The 21,387-nt window shown below is 46.3% G+C and overlaps 1 protein-coding gene across 1 annotated transcript in view; it reads left to right on the top strand.

Moving 5' to 3' along the window:
- Window positions 1-7,090, top strand: part of LOC121003907 (alpha-2-macroglobulin-like) — a 185,084-nt gene extending 177,994 nt beyond the window's left edge. The window contains exons 35-36 of the mRNA XM_040435849.1: window positions 3,646-3,711; window positions 6,956-7,090. Of these exons, the coding sequence (XP_040291783.1) occupies window positions 3,646-3,711; window positions 6,956-6,975 (86 nt within the window). The 3' untranslated portion in view covers window positions 6,976-7,090. The remainder of the gene's footprint in view (window positions 1-3,645; window positions 3,712-6,955) is intronic.
- Window positions 7,091-21,387: the final 14,297 nt, after the last annotated feature.

Below are 21,387 nucleotides of genomic sequence, written 5' to 3'. Positions count from 1 at the left end.
ACTCCCACGTGCTGGGAGGACATTTGGGCGTAAAAAAAAACAAGAGCGGATTCTGAAAAGGTTCTATTGGCCCGGGGTTTATGAGGAGGTCAAAAGGTTTTGCCAATCCTGTCCAGTGTGTCAGATCACGAGCCCCCAGCCCCACTATCGCAGTCCCCTAGTACCCATGCCCATCATCGAGGTCCCCTTCGAAAGAATAGGGATGGATCTGGTAGGCCCCATAAACAAGTCGGCCAGAGGGCACCAGCATATCTTGGTGGTCCTAGACTATGCCACCAGATATCCTGAAGCGATCCCACTACGTCATACTTCGGCTAAGCTCATAGCTAAAGAACTCATGGGTATGTTCGCAAGGGTGGGGATTCCGAAAGAGATCCTGACCGACCAGGGGACCCCCTTCATGTCTAAGGTGGGAGCTCTGAAAGCTTTTAGGAGTTAAACGGTTACACATGTCCGTATACCATCCTCAAACCGACGGACTAGTGGAGCGCTTTAACAGAACCCTAAAAACTATGCTCAAAAGAACCGTAGCCAAAGACGGAAAGGATTGGGACCTGTTGCTGCCGTACGTATTGTTCGCAGTGCGAGAAGTGCCCCAGGCATCTACGGGATTCTCGCCCTTCGAGCTATTATACGGTCGACGTCCAAGAGGGTTGCTGAACATCGCTAAAGAGGCTTGGGAGCAACAGCCCACCCCACACAAGAGTATTATAGAGCATATAGAAAAGATGCAGGACCGTCCTACCAATCGTCCGGGAACACATGGAGGCCGCCCAACTGGCACAGAGCCGGGTATACAACCGGAGTGCCCAGGTCCGGACATTTAACCCGGGTGACCGGGTACTGGTGCTAGTCCCCACCATTGACAGTAAGTTTTTGGCACAGTGGCAAGGTCCCTACGAGGTGAAAGAGAAGGTAGGGTCAGTGAATTACAAGATATCCCAGCCAGGTCGGCGGAAGCCAGAACAGGTATATCATGTAAATTTACTGAAATCGTGGAGAGATAGGGAGTGTCTCGTTGGGGACGGGCCAAGCAGTGTCTTGTCTGCGGGGAAGATCCCAGTTCCACCCGAGGTCCCAGAGGGCACCTCCGCGGTAAAGATAGCGGGTGGTTTGTCGACCAAACAAGCTCAGGAAGCCAAAGAGTTGGTGAGTCGAAATAGGGACGAGTTCTCTGAGCTTCCTGGTCGAACTTCGGTAGTCCGACATGACATCGTCACCGAGCCCCACGTCAGGGTACGGTTAAAGCGTATAGTGTACCGGAGGCCCGGCGACAGGCCATTTCAGAAGAAGTAAGGTCCATGTTGAGGTTAGGGGTCATTGAGGAGTCAAGGAGTGAGTGGGCCAGTCCCAAACCCTGACGGTACTCTGCGCTTCTGCAATGACTTCTGCAAAGCTCAACGAAGTGTCGAAATTCGATGCCTACCCCATGCCCTGGGTAGACGAGCTCATAGAACAGCTAGGGAAAGCTCGCTATTTCTCGGTCCTCGACCTCACAAAAGGATATTGGCAGGTGCCTCTCACAGAGGTGGCAAAGGAGAAGACGGCCTTTGTCACCCCCGAGGGGTTATTTCAGTACCAAGTTTTGCCCTTTGACCTACATGGCGCTCAAGCCACGTTCCAGCGATTGATGGACGTCATCCTACGGCCCCATCGTCTATATGCTTCGGCATATCTGGACGACATCATCGTGTTTAGCCAGGACTGGGAGAGTCACCTGCCCAAGGTACAGGCCGTAGTCGATTCACTTAGAGAAGCCGGACTGATGGCCAACCCAAAAAAGTGTTCAATCGGGTTTGAGGAGGTCCGGTACCTGGGATACGTGATTGGGAGTTGTCAAACCCCAGGTAGACAAGGTTGAGGCGATCAAGAGCTGGCCCAGACCTCTTACTACCAAACAAGTACGTTCGTTCCTAGGGATAATAGGATATTACATGCGCTTTATCCCCAACTTTGCCACAGTAGCGGCCCCATTGACAAGACATTTAAAGGGGAGGAAGACGGTGATGGTCCGCTGGGGTGAGCAGGCGGAAGAGGCGCTCTCCCGTTTGAAGTCGGCTCTGTGTGGGTCCCCGGTTTTGGTGACACCCGACTTCACACGGGAATTTGTCGTTCAGACGGACGCCTCTGGAATGGGCCTAGGGGCAGTATTCTCTCAGGTAATCAGTGGGGAGGAACACTCCATTGTCTTCCTGAGTCGCAAACTCACCCCAGCGGAAACCAGGTACAGCGTGGTAGAGAGAGAATGCCTGGCCATTAAGTGGGCCCTCGAGTCCCTTAGGTACTATCTGTTAGGGAGAAGGTTCCGTCTGGTGACCGACCATTCCCCTCTCCAGTGGATGAGCCGGGCCAAGGAGGGGAGTGCCCGGGTCACCAGATGGTTCTTGTCCCTCCAGAATTTTAAGTTCAGTGTCGAACACAGGGCAGGCCGCTTACAGGGGAATGCCGATGCCCTGTCCCAGGTACACTGTTGTACATGTGTCCAACCTCTCAGGATTGAATAGGGTGTGCAACCCTTCAGGGTTGAACAAAGGGGGGGATATGTAGGAGAGTACCTGGGGTGGTGGTAGACGGGAGGTACGTGCCACCGGGGGTGCTGGCCCCAGTGGAGTAAGAGCCGGAAAAGTGCATTTTGCAGCGGTTATGCTGTTAACACAGCGGATCCGGGCCAGCTCTTACTGGGAGCAGGCAGATATGCGGGCGGGTGCCTGTCTCCCCACAGTCCAGGCCAGGTTTTGCAGGGAAGGGTTATAACCCGACCAGCAACAAGGGTGTGGTGCACAATGTGGAGCTTCTTTGCTCTCTGGCTGTGAGAGTGAGAAGTGGAGGTGAGCTGGGCTGTGTGCTGAGGCCAGTAAAGGAGTGTGCGGGAACCCACAGCTGAAGCCAGGAGGGATCCGTGTTCCGTGGCTAGAAGCCGGACCCAGGGACTTACTTCACCAAGGAGAAAAAGGTGACATTACTCCTGGCTTTAAATAGACTTTGCTTTATGTGACGGAAACAGGCCTCAAGTAGCCTGCAGCAGGGACTTGCTGTGTTTGAACTATTATTTTGCTGTTGTGTGTGACCACCCTCCCTATGAACTGCACAATCTTTCACTTGTATGCACCGTGTGAATAAACAAAGCATCGTGTTTTACACCAAGACCGGTCTGTGTTGCCTCTATACTGTACTCGCTACCACTGCCTACCAGAGCGGATCCCCACAGTATGGAACAAGTAAGGGCGGGTTCGCATTTGCACAATGGAATTCTGTTATAATGGAATAAAACAGAATTTTTGGACAGAATGCAAAGCTTTTAAGAGGCTTTCTGTTTTGCTCCGTCCTAATACATGTCTATGGCCACAAATAACGGTTCAGTTTTGTTCCGTTATACATAACAGAAAAAATAGTCTTGTTGACAGGAGCAAAATGAAATGCCTCTTAAAGGCTTCTGTTTTACATTCTGTCCTAAAATCCCATTATATTTCATTATAACTGCTATAACGGAACCCGATAACCGAATTCCATAACGCAAAGGCGAACCCGCTCTTACTGGTTCTTGGTGCATACCAGCAATGTGATATTCCATTGTTAGAAGCGTAAATCTTTTTTGCATTTACAAAGTGGTAAAGTTTCTGTTTTTAATGCTTTCTTATATTTCAGATGAACATGCAGTTACAGAATACAATTCCCCTTGCAGCGGAGAAGACAAAAGTAACACAAATCAAGGTACGGTAGCAAAAGAAGAATATAGAAGTTTTGTTTTGTTTTCACTTAAAGGGGTTGTCTCACTTCAGCAAATATAATCTATCATGGAGACATAGTGAATACAAGGCACTTGCAATCCACCCTGCAATCCACAAGCAATGGCCGTGCTTTCACACTATAGAAAAAAAGCTCTGGCCTCTCTGATGGCCGGGACTGTGAGAGCGCGCATAGGCTCCCACTTTTTTCTATAGAGTGCAAGCACGACCACCGCTACTGAATTACTGGGAAGTTGTAAGCCCTGGAAACGAGCAGTGTATAATGTGATAGAAAAATCAATCCAGCCAACAAGGGAAGCAATATGGACAATCACAATACATTAGTAAAGCTTTGTATTAACTTTCTCTACATGATAAAAGCCATTTGCTGAAGTGAATGAGACCTTTAAATACTAAGTATACTTTTGCATTTTTGCTGAGACAATGCATCTAAAAAAAAAATTAAACAACTTCTGGGTAGTCTGATCACGCAATCATGGTTTACTCTACTCACTCCATCCCCATCTATTCTTCCAAAAAAAAGAAAGACTGATCTAAAGAAGTAACACATAGCTGAACACAGGTCTGCATAGAAGCTGTAAACCCAAAACGAGAAATGGAGAGTTCACTGTTAATTGTCTGTTCTTTTGTTCCATCAGAAGAACAGAAAATTAAAGAAACAAAAAAGCATCCTGTGCATCAGTTATGCATATGTGGCATCCGTTTGAGCCATTTCCATCAGAGATCCGATATTCTAGACCGAAAGAAAGTATTGCATGCTGGACTTTTCTTTTATGTCTAAAATAACGGATCTCTGACGGAAATGGCTCAAACAGATCCACATGTGCATAACTGATGCTCAAGATCTGCTTTTTTACAGGATCTATTTTTTTTCTTTCTTTTTCTGTTCTTCTGATGCATTAGATTGGAAAAATAACGGTGATGTGAACCTGGCTTAAAGAGGACCTTTCACTGATTCTTACCCTATGAACTAAGTATACAGACATGTGGAGCGGCGCCCGGGGATCTCACTGCACTTACTATTATCCCCGGGCGCCGCTCTGTTCTCCTGCTATGCCCTCCGGTATCTCCGTTCCCTAAGTTATAGTAGGCGGAGTCTGCCCTAGCGCTGGCCAATTGCATTGCAGAGCTCACAGCCTGGGAGAAAATAACCTCCCAGGCTGTGAGCTCTGCGCTGCGATTGGCCAGCGCTAGGGCAGATTCCGCCTACCATAACTTAGGGACTGGTATCTCCGCCTACTATAACTTAGTGAGCGGAGATACCGGAGGACATAGCAGGAGAACGGAGCGGCGCCCGGGGATAATAGTAAGTGCAGTAAGATCCCCGGGCGCCGCTCTACATATCTGTATAGTTAGTTCATAGGGTAAGAATCGGTGAAAGGTCCTCTTTAAGCCTATTTTCAGAGTTGCTTAATTTTTACTTCATATTCACTATAAAAATACATTTAGTTGTAAGAATTTGCTAAAGTATATCCGCCACATACTGTACATACCGTGCACTGCGAGCATACATTTTGTAGAACTGATCATTTTAAAGGGTTTTCCAGTATTTGCAGATTGATAGCCAACCCTCAGGATAGGCCATCAATATCTGATTGGCAGGGGTTGGACACCCCGCACTCACGCCGATCAGCTGTTCTGCAGTAGCTCTTGAACCAGTAGTTGGTGCCAGAACTAGAGCTAAAGATCTTGTCACTGCAGTGCTGCTCCCACTGAAGTGAACAAATTGTAAAGAGGATAAGATGCACCAATTTTCACCAAAATATGTGGCGAATTAAGCCAATCAGTAGTTGGTATAGAGTCGGAGAAAAGTGTATGTCCCTGCACCAAACTTATCATCCAATCTGAGCCCCTGTGGTAAATCTGGTGCAGGCCTGGACAACTTGTCTAAGCTTACGCCGTCTTTAGAATTAGTAAATCAGGGCCAATATGTCTCTCAAGGTAAAAATTTTGACTATTTCTGAGGTAAGTTTACTGTGCAAATTCAACATTATATTTTGTATTAGTCAATATTGTCAGCTAGTTATTGTCAGTTGCTGATACCATTTGGGCAGACTTACTAAAATCAATAGCAACCAATCAGAGCCCATCTCTCATTTTACCAGAGCAGTTTAAAGAATGAAAGCTGAGCAGTGATTGGTTCCTATGGGCAACAAAGACCGTTTTGATATATGAGGCCCACTGACTTCTTTTCTGCTAATGAAAAATACATGTTGTGGTCAATACAAGTTTGGAGAATTTAGGATGAATAAGTTATGTGACGGTATCATCTGTGTCACCGTCTAGTATTCCCTTCTTCCCATGAAATAGCACAGCCAAATAGTCCACAGAGCAATAAATCGCTAGTATCGCCGGTATCGCTGGTATCGCCAAATAAGTCCATACATGAGCCAAAGCTGAATGCTGGAACAAGACTTTACTGGAAGCAACCCAGGCATTCAAAAGTACACTTTCTTTTATGCCCTGCTCCCATGCAAGGGAGACACCCACAATAAACATACATTAACCCATAACACAAAGGTTACAACCCACATAACATCCTCCCCTCTGCCTGTGATATAATTATGGTACACAATGGTTAACATAATTATCCCAGGCAGGACAATACACAATGTCTTCTGTCCTGGAGACAACCGAGGTGTAATTCAATTATCTCTCAGGACAAAGGGAAATCGCTAATACACACGGGGAGACAATAGGACAGACATCACTTACTCAAATACACAATGTCCCACCCTTTAGTGTACACATAGACATTTAACACATCCCAAAATGGCACGAATTAGACCAGGAGTTCAAAAGTTAACAAAAGTCTCTTTGGCCTGGCTGTACTCATGGCTTTTCTGTCCAAAACCGTTCTACACAGTCTTTTGTCCTGGAGACAATTTAGAAGTGATCCACTTATCTCCCAAGGACAGAGGCAAGACTCCATTAGCCACATGGTAGCAAAAGACAGCAAAATACATGAACTTATATAACTATGCAGCTATTGCATAAAACCAGTGCATTCAACATGGGACCGTAATCACATGGTAAGAGGCTGGCAAGTAGTCCTCTCCAAGTACTCGTGGAAAACTCAAAAGAGGGGAGTTTGTCACAAGTTATAATGTGATTGAGATAAAACCTGACATCTTGATGATGAGAAATAACAAAAGGAATTTTTTTTTCTGTTTCATAAGATGGCTCTGACATATTCACTTTTATTCCAGGCACAGAATCCAAAAATTAAAGACGATGGATCACTATAATGTGACCGTAATGATGAGAGGTCTACAGTCTTCAGTGAAGAAGATCCATTCTAGAAAACCTAAATAAATAAAATCTTTACAGTTATATCCAAAAGATCTAAGATCAATGTGTTCTCTGTAATGTAAGACAATTCTGACTCCAAAGATGCCATAACATCCTTCCTGCCGTCTGTTATCCAGATATGGCCACCAGTTACAGAAATGGATAATAGAGCTCAAAGGGGTTCTTCGGGAATTAAGAAAATAAAAATATCGAAATATTACTTCATCCTAAATATATTCCCAAATACCTTTTATTAGTTATAATGGCTTGTTTTGTCCAGGGAGCAATCAGTAGGAGAAATAAAATGGCCGCCGTCCTATTAGTACACACAAAACCTGTCCTAATCACACAGAAGTTACTTCAGAACTTTGAGCCAAAGAGCTGTCTCATCCTCCTCTCTGCTCTGCTTGTCAGGGATTATGAACCTGAATACAGCTGATAAGATCTTCAGCTGAATCTCTGTAGGAATGGAGCTCATGAGAAGACATGAAGTACAGAGATGACGGACAGGACAGACTGTGGTAATGTGAGGATTAGAGATGAGTGAAGTTTTCAAAAATTTGATTCAGACGGTTCACAGAATTTTCCCCAAAAATGTACTTCAATGTGTATTGCAGCAACATGCATAGCTAGTCCTTTCTGGTAGTGAAACAGTTACTGTGCATCAGTATGCCAGGCAGGTCACATACAGTATATGGATGTGCGTGCATTGGCGTGCGTCCCTATTAGGCTCAGTTCACCCTTCACTTATTTGGTCATTTATGGGTCCAAAATACAGAACCGGGCAGATCTTTTCATATCTTATTTGAGAGTAGGATTGGCTTATGATTTTGGCTCACTATGCAGTAAGTGCTGGAATTACTGTAACTGACCAAATAACTGAAGTGTGAATTTAGCCTTACAGGTCAATGTTAGTGTTGGGTATAATGTACTTAACCGTGCAGTGGCCCAAGATTCTACTATAGAGCAATCTCTTTTAACACGGTCTGCTGTTTCCACATAGATTGCTAGACAACCTGGTGTGTTAACACACTGATTCTACCAGATTGGAAAAGAGCACTTTCATCTCACTGTTGTTGGTGTGTCCACATTGATTGACATAGAAGCTATTGTGTTACCCACTCAAACTCCACTGTAGAGTGAAAGAGCTGTCTCATTTAACACCGTCTCCTGTTTCCACATAGATTGCTTGAGAAGCTGGTGTGTAACACACTGATACAAGTAGTGGCACCATGACAGAGTAAAGAGGGTGTCAGCAGTAAGTTTGTGTTGATGTCACTGTTTATTTTTCCCTTCTTCTGATCTGTCAGAAGAGCAACCCAACAGAAACAGATCCTTTCTTTTCAGCATCCGCCATCACATGGTCAGTATTTGGTAAATAATTGATCAGTATTGGTAAGGTAAAAAAAAAAACAAGTGGGTCCAAAATAGTGATGATGTGAAGGAAGTATTTGCATGTCTTCTGTGTTATGGAATCACTCCTGCTTTTGGCTTTCAAATCATGAGAAAATCCTGATGCAAAACACTGACTGTGGGATAGAGGCCTTATGGATACTCAAATTAAAGGATCTGTGGTGGTTTTCATTTTTCAGTTCTTCTGACAGATCAGGAGAACGTCAAAATAAACTGTCAACAACGCCAAACAGTGACACTAGTAGCCCCGTCACAGAGTGGTGAGGGTGGCAATAGCAAGAGTAGTCAACACAGTGGTCCAGTCACAGAGTGGTGAGGGTGGCAACAGAATGAGGAGTCAACACAGTGGTCCAGTCACAGAGTGGTAAGGGTGCCAACAGCATGAGGAGTCATCATAGTGGCCCAGTCAGAGAGTGGTGAGAGTGGCAACAGCATAAGGGGTCCACATAGTGGCCCTGTCACAGAGTGGTGCGGGTGGAAAGAGCCGTGACAGTAACAGCTCAAGATGGTGGCAGTAGGAGAAGATGAGAACAGACAATGGGCCCCTATTGCAAGAGGGGGGAGTATCGTTATTTAAAATGTAACTTTTAATAAGGTCAAAAATGTCAGATTAATAAAACTCACTACATAAATAAGACATACATACACATAGGGACCAAAGGAATGGTACCCGGCTGGTAAAGACAAAATACTGTTCCGTCCGGGGAGACGTGAACAGTCTTACCAGACCCTTTGTAGGTAGTGGGAGAGGTCCTCGGATAAAGGAGACAGGAAACGTGATGACCAAGCCGTTCGGGAATGGGTGCTGTAACAATGGAACCGTGCAGTGGAGCACTAGGAGGATTCCTAAGCAAGCCCTGCCTAAGGTGAAGGGGGCTATTATACTGCTACCTATCTATACGGAGCACTCGCCTTGAAAAAGACGACCCCGTCCGGTAGCCTGTCCCTAAGGTGGACCTTACCCTACAAACTACAGAAGTTATGCCAGTGGATTGTTGATAAAGGTGCTTCCAAAGGTCTCCCGACGTGGCACGTTTCTGTCCGTGACTCTTCAGGGAAAGACTGCAGGAAGACAGGGGGGTAGCGAGCCACAGGTATCTGGCCTGGGGCTCAATAGCACACTGGAGAAATAGAGACAAGCTGGGAAGCTTGTGTGCTGCTATCCTGGTGTAGGATGCAGTATTACACTGGAGGGGTAGTCCAGTGCTGGACGGTCCGGGAGACACAATGGTCCCAGGCAAATGAGACCCTTCTGGTTGGGGGTAGCAATGCAATGAACCAGCCGCAGTGATGTACCCTAGTAATGGGTTTTAAATAATCGCGCCCCAGGTCCTTCGCCCCTCCCTCTCAGTTGCGTCATCGCAGTGTCACGCCTACCTGAAGCGCCGCTCCTACCCGGTCACGTGACCCCAGCGTCAGAGAGCCTGCGCCGAGGCAACATCCACAGGGCAATACCTGAACAGGAACTTCTTCACTTTTGACAACAAGATCTACCACCAGCTCAGGGGTACCGCGATGGGGAGTCCTTGTGCCCCGTCGTATGCTAATCTATTCCTGGGCTGGTGGGAGGAGACCCTGGTATTTGGGGATGGGGGTCCGGACGATGTATCCAGAATTGGACTGTGGGCGCGATATATAGATGATATCTTCATCACCTGGAACGGGAGCCCCTCCCAATTTGAGTCGTTTGTATCCCGTTTAAACCAGAACGAGATCGGCATGAGGTTTACATACGAGACCCACCCAACCAGCCTACCATTTCTGGATATCACAATCTCCAGGAATGATAGGAGCGAAGTGGACACCTCGATTCATAGAAAACCTAACGCGACAAATTCTCTCCTGAGATGGGAGAGCAGTCACCCTCTCCCACTCAGGAGGGGAATACCTAGAGGGCAGTACCTTCGCCTGCGCAGAAATTGTTCAGACAAAAAGGACTTTGTAGCACAAGCAGCTGACCTAAGGGTCAGATTTGCAGAAAGGGGGTACCCGGACTATATCCTAAGAGCAGCCTACAAGGTGGCCCTTGCACGGCAGAGATCTTCTCTACTGATTAAGAAACAGCCAGACACGCCCACTATCAAACTGTCCCGCATTATCACTACCTTTGACAGAGGGTCAAGCCAGGTCAGGGACATCCTACGACGCCATTGGGGGATCCTGAAAATGGACCCCGACCTTCTGGATTTAGTGGGGGACAGCCCGCAGATAACATACAGACGTGGTGCGAATTTGCATGACAAACTCGTACACAGTCATTTTTCATCTGTTAGCAAAAACTCATCATGGCTGCGGTGCAATTTGGTAGGTAGCCATAGATGTGGCAGGTGTGTTGCCTGCAAACACATTTTGACTACCAAATCTTTCACCAGTACGGTCACTGGCAAAGCGTATTCCATCCCGCATTTTATTAATTGCAAATCCAGAGGAGTGGTGTACCGCATCCTCTGTGAATGCGGGCTGGAGTACGTTGGCAAGACCATACGGGAATTTCGGAGGAGGATCGGTGAGCACATGGGGGACGTGACACACAAAAGGGACACCCCGGTGTCTAAACATGTGCACACCGACCATAATGGCAAAGCCCGGTTGAAATTCATGGGCATCGATCTCGTGAAACCCCCTCCAAGAGGGGGGGACTGGGATAAGAGCCTCCTCCAACGTGAGGCGCGTTGGATCTTCAATCTTAAAACAGCGGCACCCCTGGGCATGAACGAGAGATTGAACTACTCCTGCTTCCTCTGAAAAATCAAGTGGCAGGGAAACCGGGGGGTAATTGCCGCCACAATGCCGCTGCTTGATTGATGATCTATGGCTCTGTATATATGTATAATTGTTCATCTATTCATGAGCTGCTGTCTCTGTCATGCTGCTGCCGCTGTGGCCCGGATGTTACATCAAGGGCAACATGCACGTTAATCAACAATTAGGGCCTTCTGCCTTAGCCTGCGCCTGCGTACCCTTCATGCACATTGCCTTTATATTTTTCTGCGCATACGGTTAGGCTGGTATACACCTTGCTGCACATGGATCCATGCTGGCCTACACCGCTACGAGCATGGGGTCCCTGTGGCGGCAAAAGCAGATGCACAACCTGATTGCACCTGCCTTCTCCATGCGCGCTCCTAATCTGTAGAGCGCCTTTTTAATACCAGCAACTGTTCCCGATTGCAGGGTTATCCGTGTTATCGGGACAGATATAAAAGCTTTGATCTCATGTCACTCTGCCGGGGGTTGCACACCCCCTCCCCCCCCCCCCCCCCCCCCCGGCAGCAATTCGCTGCATTGATCACCTGTCTGCCTATGACTCCTGCACCAAATGCCATTAGCCGTTTCTAGGCTTTACTACTTTGTTTACCATCAATGGTGACGCATACCCTGTGCGTCCCACATGATCATCAGACCATTTGACCATTGGCTGTATGATCCCGGACTCCGCCCATCTCCCATCGCGCTCCCGCCCATCTCACGTGATGTTGCCGACGTGTGACGTCACTGACGGCGTCTGCCTCTTGCCCTGTGGATGTTGCCTCGGCGCAGGCTCTCTGACGCTGGGGTCACGTGACCGGGTAGGAGCGGCGCTTCAGGTAGGCGTGACACTGCGATGACGCAACTGAGAGGGAGGGGCGAAGGACCTGGGGCGCGATTATTTAAAACCCATTACTAGGGTACATCACTGCGGCTGGTTCATTGCATTGCTACCCCCAACCAGAAGGGTCTCATTTGCCTGGGACCATTGTGTCTCCCGGACCGTCCAGCACTGGACTACCCCTCCAGTGTAATACTGCATCCTACACCAGGATAGCAGCACACAAGCTTCCCAGCTTGTCTCTCTTTCTCCAGTGTGCTATTGAGCCCCAGGCCAGATACCTGTGGCTCGCTACCCCCCTGTCTTCCTGCAGTCTTTCCCTGAAGAGTCACGGACAGAAACGTGCCACGTCGGGAGACCTTTGGAAGCACCTTTATCAACAATCCACTGGCATAACTTCTGTAGTTTGTAGGGTAAGGTCCACCTTAGGGACAGGCTACCGGACGGGGTCGTCTTTTTCAAGGCGAGTGCTCCGTATAGATAGGTAGCAGTATAATAGCCCCCTTCACCTTAGGCAGGGCTTGCTTAGGAATCCTCCTAGTGCTCCACTGCACGGTTCCATTGTTACAGCACCCATTCCCGAACGGCTTGGTCATCACGTTTCCTGTCTCCTTTATCCGAGGACCTCTCCCACTACCTACAAAGGGTCTGGTAAGACTGTTCACGTCTCCCCGGACGGAACAGTATTTTGTCTTTACCAGCCGGGTACCATTCCTTTGGTCCCTATGTGTATGTATGTCTTATTTATGTAGTGAGTTTTATTAATCTGACATTTTTGACCTTATTAAAAGTTACATTTTAAATAACGATACTCCCCCCTCTTGCAATAGGGGCCCATTGTCTGTTCTCGCCTTGGAGTGTTTACATAGCCTGAATTGCATCAGTGCTCTGAACAATTTATTGCAGTAGGAGAAGATGGCAGCAGGTGTTTAGCATCAGACAGATGGCAGCATCAGAATAATAAAGCACGTGGCCAGGACTAATGGCCATTTTTCACAATGTTTTGGTGTGGCTGCCAGAATGATCTAGTCTGATGCATCAGGCACTGGTGTGTGGAAATCCTGGCTGATCCATGCCTCTCATAATTTCTATTGAAAGGTGATTTACTCTTTGGAGTAACTATGCCTCCCACTGCACTAAACACCCACTCTGATGCCACACTACTGGCTGGGCAGGAAAGCTTGCCCAGGGCAAACTCGACTTGTTTCGGCCGCAATTCAAGTTTGGCTGCCCAGTAGTCCAGGGGATCTTGGATCTGACAGAGTACACTCCAAGTATGCCACCACCTGCTGGTTCAGGTTCTGCTCCATGTCCTGCTGCTGCTGGGTGGTTTCTTCAGTAGGTGGGTGAAGAAAAGTGCTCATTAGAGATTCAAGACTTAAGTTTGCTGCTGATGGAGCTGGTGCTGGTGCTGCTCCTGCCCCCCCCCCCCTCCAAAAGTCATGGAATTGTAGCGTGAGTGCAGAGGGTTCCCCGGTCCGACCTTCATGAGGATGGGCAATGGCTCACATAGGCAGCGACCAACTGACTACATAGGATGTCTCGATAGAAGTTGAGTTCATCCTCCCTCTCAGCAGGTGGAAAAAAGATGCCCATTTTGGACCGGTAGCGAGGGTCTAACATGGTGGAGAACCAATAGTCATACCTCTGCAAAATGGGTATAATGTGACTGTAACTACACATGCAACTCAGCATGCATCGCATGCATCTGGCCATTTGCCCAAGGGAATCAGAGGGACTCCCTGCCCCCATCTCCACTGCATACTGCCACAGTGTGTCGGGGTCATCTTCCTGGTCTTCCTCATCGCCCTCCATCTCCTCATGCTCCTCTCCTGTCACTTGTCCAGATAAACCACCTTGTATACATTGCTTGTGTGTGTGTGAACGTCCTTCTCCTCATCCTCCTCCTCCTCTAGTTCATGAGATATAGGCACACATCTACTGTCCCCTGGCCAGCCAGATTTATCAGCATCTGCCTCAGGACAGGAGTGGAATGACATTATTGATCCTGGCGTAGTCCTGGCAGCTGACAAATAAAGTTGTCTCCTCAAAGGGCCTGAGCAAATGGCAGGTGTCACGCACGAGCTACGACTGGCTAAAGTCAAAGTTACACAGGGGAATACTCCTGTCCACCTGCATCATCAAGAAATTGTTCACAACCTTCCTCTGCTCATATAGTCGGTCCAACATGTGGAGGGTGGAGTTGCAACGTGTGGAACCGTCGCATATTAGATGATGGGGAAAACCAGTCTGTCTTTGCAGCTCAAGGAGGGCATGTTTTGCAGGGTAAGAGTGGCTGAAGTGCATGCAAAGTTTCCTGGCCATTTTCAAGAGGTCTTGCAGTTGGGTGTAAGACTTTAGGAACCACTTTACAACCAGATTAAAGACGTGCACAGGGTGCATGGGTCAGCCCTCCTTGACACAGCGCCTGCAGAATGTTCTTCCCGTTATCAGTGACTATGGTTCCGATCTTCTATTGGCAAGGAGGTAGCCAGGATTCGATTTCTTGTTGAAGGACGGGGGCAGTTCCTCTCCGGTGTGACTCAGGCAGGTCAGGCACAGAACAGCATGACACCTCTGTGCTCTACATAGGTGGCATGCTGGGGGACCACTCCAAACAGTGCCTACATTGGATGCTGATGACAAGGTTGAGGAAGAGGATGCAGAGGAGGACATTGGCACAGCAATCACAGCTTGAGAATGCAGAGGCGGCATTGCCATCACCTGGCTAAGGCTACTTTCACACTAGCGTTTTTCTTTTCCGGCGCTGAGTTCCGTCCTAGGGGCTCAAATCCGGAAAAGAACTGATCAGTTTTATCCCCATGCATTCTGAATGGAGAGTCAGTCCTTCAGGATGCATCAGGATGTCTTCAGTTCAGTCTTTTTGACTGATCAGGCTTTTCAGAAAAACGTAGCATGCAGTATTTTTACCTCCGGCCAAAAAGCCTGAACACTTTGACTGAACGCCTGATCAGGCCTTTTTCCCATTGACTTGCATTAACGCCGGATCTGGCACTGTGTGTTCAGTCAAAACGGATCCGGCTTTTGCATGTTAAGCCCGAAAAATGTGAAAAAAAAGTTAAAGTCCATAAATGGCGGATCCGTTTTTTCCAATGCATTTTTTCATTGTGATCAAAATCCTGATCAGGATTTAAATGTAATCCGTTTTCACACGTTTTTCCGGATCCGGCGGGCAGTTCCGGTGTCGGAATTGAACGCCGGATTAAAACAACGCTAGTGTGAAAGTAGCCTAAGCTGCTGGTGTCCCTGGGCAGGAACCACATTTACCCAGTGGGCCTTAAAGGACAGAAACCACTGGAGGGACTGTAGTAACAGCAATTTGGCCAGGAGCACATTCAGCTTCTGCATCGTTGGATGAGTGCACGCGTGCTGTTGCTTTTTTGCAATCGACTCAGTGATCAACTGCTGGCGAAATGAGTTAAGAGGAGGAGGAGGAGCATCAGGACCAGTAGATGATGGGAAGGAAAAACAGCTACCTTCTGCTGATGTGGTAGAGCCTTGACTGCTGGAAAAGGGGTGCAGACCGGTAGATGTCTCGGGCTGTACCACAACATTAGCACCGCGGGTTTCCCAGACGACTTTATGGTGACACTCCATGTGTTGACGCAGGGCACCCTGGCCACACTTTAACTTCTGCCCACAGATTATACATACGGCCGCGCTGACGTCCTCCGGCAACTTGATAAAAAGTGAGTATGGCTTTTTACCCCCACTACTCCGTGCTGACTGCCTCTATGAAACCATATCCCGCTAGTGTTTTCCTGACAGGTACGCTCCTGAGTAGCAGATGGTCTATCCTGGGCACGTTTGTTCCAGATCTCACACTGCTTCCACCCTGCTGGCTCACAGCCACGCTTAGACCCTGCTGGCTGAGCCGCACATTGCCTCCCTGCTGCTGTCTCACAGGCAAACTGCCACTCTCATTCCTTGATAATGATGATGAACCCCCTCTTCACACAGCTCCCACATGCGATCAGCTACATCATCATCCACTACTGTCTGCACGTCACTGATGTCACCCTCACCAGTCTCATGGCCGCTTCCCCAACCATTCACAACACCTGCTCCCATGTGACTCTCATCGTTGCTACTTGTCCACGGTACAGGAGGAAGCAGAGGATCTCTCCTCCAAATGTGGGCTGGGCAGTAGGTGCTGACTAAGCGTGCTGTCAGAGGAACCCACTGGCTGGGGGTGTCTGATGTCAGTTGAGATGATGTTGAAGACCGAGTCAACCATTCAAGGACAGGTGGGTTGCTAGTCAAAACACGACCGCTGGATGACATTGGCAACTCTGGCTGTGACTGCTGCATACCACCCCCCTTTCTTTTGCTACTACTTCTGCCAGCTCTAAAAACATTTTTGCCACTGCCCGTTCCCTTAAAAGGCCCTGGCACCTGTCTGCCGGATATACTCTACTGTATGTGTAAAACAGCAGTAGTATTAAACCACTTTTTCACCCCAATTACAGAATCAAGGCATTAAGGAATTACTTATCTATAAAACAATGTGGACACCCCAATAGCAGTAGTATTAGACCACATTTTCACTACAATTACAGAATCAAGGCGTTATAGAATTACTTATCTATAAAACAATGTGGACACCCCAATAGCAGTAATATTAGACCACATTTTTACCCCAATTACAGAGTCAAGGCATTATAAAACAATGTGGACACCCCAATTAGAGATTAAGGGCGTTATAGAATACCTTATCTATTAACCAAGGGGTCACTGTTCAATTAATCCCTGCACTCTCCCTATGCTCTCCCTATACTGTGTAAAAAGTCTCCCTACGATCTCCCTACACTGTCCCTGCGCTGTCCCTGAACTCTCCCTATCCAATATTATACAATTAAAGGCTTTCTTAATCACTGTCCCTATCGCTTGTCACGTCTCTCAGTTCACAGTAAAATGGTGGAGACCGGGCGAGATGAGGATTTTATAGGGCTGTGACATCACAGGGGCTGGTTAGCTGCTGAATGTCTGTCTGCATGGCATTATGGGTGATCTGCGTTGCCGGTCTTCTTACTTTCACTTTGTAACATGGGTAGCTGCCATTTTAGGAATAAATCGATTTGTTACCACAAAGCGACAGGAAAATCGAATTTTTCCTAAACTTCAGATTCTACTTCTTCAGCTTCGATTCGCTTAACACTAGTCATGATATGGAAATGAAGACTGCATACAAGTGCTGCTGCTCATCAGCCACATCCCCACCTCCTCTCTGTACTTCATGTCTCTTCATGAACTCCATTCCCACATATTAAACTGTATTCAGGATCATAAAACCTGACATGTAGAGCAGAGAGGAGGATGAGGTAGGTGTTAGAGCTCAGTGTTGTAATTTGTCCTCCTGTGTGATTACATAGTAACATAGTACATAAGGCCGAAAAAATACATTTGTCCATCCAGTTCAGCCTGTCATCCTGCAAGTTGATCCAGAGGAAGGAAAAATAAAAACTGTGAGGTAGGAGCCAATTTTGCCCACTTTAGGGGAATGAAAAATTCCTTCCGACTCCATTCAGGCAATCAGAATAACTCCCTGGATCAACGACCCCTCTCTAGTAGCTATAGCCTGTAATATTATTACACTCCAGAAATACATCCAGGCCCCTCTTGAATTCCTTTATTGTACTCACCATCACCACCTCCTCAGGCAGAGAGTTCCATAGTCTCACTGCTCTTACCTAAAGAATCCTCTTCTATGTTTGTGTACAAACCTTCTTTCCTCCAGATGCAGAGGATGTCCCTTCGTCACAGTCACAGTCCTGGGGATAAATAGATGATGGGAGAGATCTCTGTACTGACCCCTGATATATTTATACATAGTAATTAGATCTCCCCTCAGTTGTCTTTTTTCTAAAGTGAATAACCCTAATTTTGATCATTTTTAGGGTACTGTAGTTCCCCTATCCTAGTTATTACTTTAGTTGCCCTCCTCTGGACCCTCTCCAGCTCTACTATGTCTGCCTTGTTCACAGGAGCCCAGAACTGTACACAGTACTCCATGTGTGGTTTCGGACAGGTTTTGTGTGTACTAGTAGGACGGCGGCCATTTTATTTCCCCTGATGACTGCTCCCTAAACAAAACAAGCCATTATAACTAATGAAAGGTATTTGGGAATATATTAATAAAAAAGTCATATTTAAAGGGGTTCTGCACATTCATTTAACTGATGATCTATCCTCTGGATAGATCATCAGCTTCTGATCGGCGGGGGTCCGACACCCGGGACCCCCGCCGATCAGCTGTTTGAGAAGGCAGCGGTGCTCCAGCAGCGCCGCGGCCTTCTCACTGTTTACCGCCGGCCCACTGACATCACGACTAGTATCAACTAGCGTGGGGGGCTAAGCTCCATTCGATTAAACAGAGCTTAGCCCCGCCCATCAGAAGCTGATGATCTATCCAGAGGATAGATCATCAGTTAAATGAAAATGCAGAACCCCTTTAAGTATTTTCATTTTCTTAATTTTTGGAGAACCCCTTTAAGGACAGGGTCCTTTTAAAAGGGGCTTAATTCCAGGTTGATCATTTAACCAAGGTTGGTCTTGGACTTTACCACCAAGCAAATCAAACAAATGCTTAGGGCCCAAGAAATCAAGGGGGCCATAAATGGTTGGCCGATAAGACTGACTAAAGTGTTGGACCATTCCAGCTGTACAGAGGCCCGGTGGGGACCTTCCCAGCTGTACAACATTGGTAGAAGTGCCCAGGCTGCACAGCTAAGCTAAGTGTGGAGCTTAGCAGTCTGACGGGGTCAAAGCTTGATGGAGTGCAACAGGATGGAGTTTAGTGGTGCAATGGAGGCCCTCAGACATAACTTTGCTTGGATCCCCAGAAGAGCCAAATTCACCCTGTGATTATCTATGCAGGATATGGTCTTCACAGATAACTGCAATGTAATTGAGGAAAAAATTTAATGAAACTGAATGGAGGTACAGCGCATCCTGGGTGGATAGGAGTACACTAGTGTAAAACAGCACCTGATGGGGCCCTCAATTTGATCTTTGGTATTGGGCCACCAGTATTCTATGTACACCACTGAGTGCAAACCTTTTACCCCATATTTGCACCATAATTTGCATCTTTAAGTATTTCTCAACACTTTTCCATGGTGGGAGGAAAGAGGGCAGGCTTAGCAGCCTTCATAGCTTGCCAAATTTGTCATAATTTACACCAGAAACTGGCTTAAATTGTAGCTCAAGTTTGTGCCAGCCACTAGCTCGCTTAGACTTGAGTTTCTAAGTGCCATCCCATATTCACATTCCATAATATAAAGTTGGCTTTATAGTCTGTTTGGTTATTTTATTCAAGGGTAGTGTTGGGAGCGAATATTAGAATCGCGAATATCACCACTTCAAAAATTCGCGCAAATTTAGAATATAGAATTCACGAATATTCACGAATATTCTAGATTTTTTTTTTTTTCATCTGAACCCATGATCCCTCCCTGCTTCCTGCTTGTGGGCGAATGAGAAGGCAGCAATGTCTTTGTCAGAGCTTAGCAACATCCCTAGCAATCAATAGGAACGTTGTCTACCCCTTACTATATAAGAACCTCCCCAGCAGCTATTTTCTGCATTTTTTTTTTGCAGTTCTGAGAGAGAGAGCAGTGTCATTGCTGTGCTCTGAGCTTTGCTGTGTCATTACATTAGTTAGATAGTTAGTTAGCTTATATAATACAGATAGTTAGTGGGAGATAGTCAGTGCAGGTTATATCCTGATATAGTGTAGCTGATAGGTTCCATAGTGCTGTGATGTCACAAGTTCACAACAATACTTAGTGCACCAATCAGTAATATGTGGTCAGACCTGCTAAAATGTGAAGTTGCACGTTTTGCGCCAAAATATGTGCATCATTAATTGCCAATTTGTGCAATCGCTAATATATTGGAGCACTCTATCTGCATATAAAGCTATTGTAATGTTCTGCCGTGCCAACCATTTTCTCCAGTCTCAGGAAAATTCTAGCAGCTTGAAAAATGTAGCAAAAGTGACTCACGCCTTTATTGCATGCGCAATACGCGCATATTACATTGCCGATTTTTGAAATCAAGAAAATAATCTCAAATTCTTGAATTCACTAATTTAAGACGAATATTGGCCCAAATATTTGCGAAATATCCCGAATTTGAATATTGCTCCTGCCTCTCATCACTATTCAAGGGTTTGTCCAGTGTCTTTCCACCATTGCTCATATAATGCATCACCATTCTCACCAGATCTGGATCTCAATCACGTGACCCATCTTTATCCGTCTCTAAGACCTCCTGTGACATTGCATCCATTGCCTTGCTTCTGTGTCTTACGGTCTCCACCTGGTACCGGCTGCAGCCCTAACCATCTAATTTACATGATCAGAAAGATTACAGCTCTGGGGGCTATATGTCATGCTGTCACAGAGATGCAGTGACCACATACAGGTGAAACTCGAAAAATTAGAATATCGTGCAAAGTTTATTTATTTCAGAAATGCAATTTAAAAGGTGAAACTAATATATGAGATAGACTCATTACATGCGAAGCGAGATATTTCAAGCCTTTATTTGTTATAATTTGGATGATTATCGCTTACAGTTTATGAAACCCCAAAGTCACAATTTTGAGGTACCCTTTGCTCAGGGGATATGGATTAATTAGCTGACTAGAGTCTGACACTTTGAGCCTAGAGTATTGAACCTTTTCACAAAATCCTAATTTTAAGCTGCATTAATGCAATTCCTTTAAATTTGCATTACTGAAATAAATGGACTTTTGCACAATATTCTAATTTTTCAAGTTTCACCTGTATGTATCAGAAGTAATAAGTCAGAGCAGCTGGAATTGTGTCTTCTTTGGAAGATGTTTCGCTTGTCACCCAGCTGGCTTTCTCAGTTCCCTAATTGAGAAAGCCAGTCTGATGACTAGTGAAATGTCTTCAAGAGAAAATGCAAATCCAATTGCTCTGACTTAACCACCTCAGCCCCCAGTGCTTAAACACCCTGAAAGACCAGGCCACTTTTTACACTTCTGACCTACACTACTTTCACCGTTTATTGCTCGGTCATGCAACTTACCACCCAAATGAATTTTACCTCCTTTTCTTCTCACTAATAGAGCTTTCATTTGGTGGTATTTCATTGCTGCTGACATTTTTACTTTTTTTGTTATTAATCGAAATTTAACGATTTTTTTGCAAAAAAATGACATTTTTCACTTTTAGTTGTAAAATTTTGCAAAAAAAACGAGATCCATATAGAAATTTTGCTCTAAATTTATTGTTCTACATGTCTTTGATAAAAAAAAAATGTTTGGGTAAAAAAAAAATGGTTTGGGTAAAAGTT

Source organism: Bufo bufo, chromosome 6, assembly GCF_905171765.1.
Source record: "Bufo bufo chromosome 6, aBufBuf1.1, whole genome shotgun sequence".
Taxonomy (NCBI): Eukaryota; Metazoa; Chordata; class Amphibia; order Anura; family Bufonidae; genus Bufo; species Bufo bufo.
This window is presented reverse-complemented; position numbering and strand designations above follow the sequence as displayed.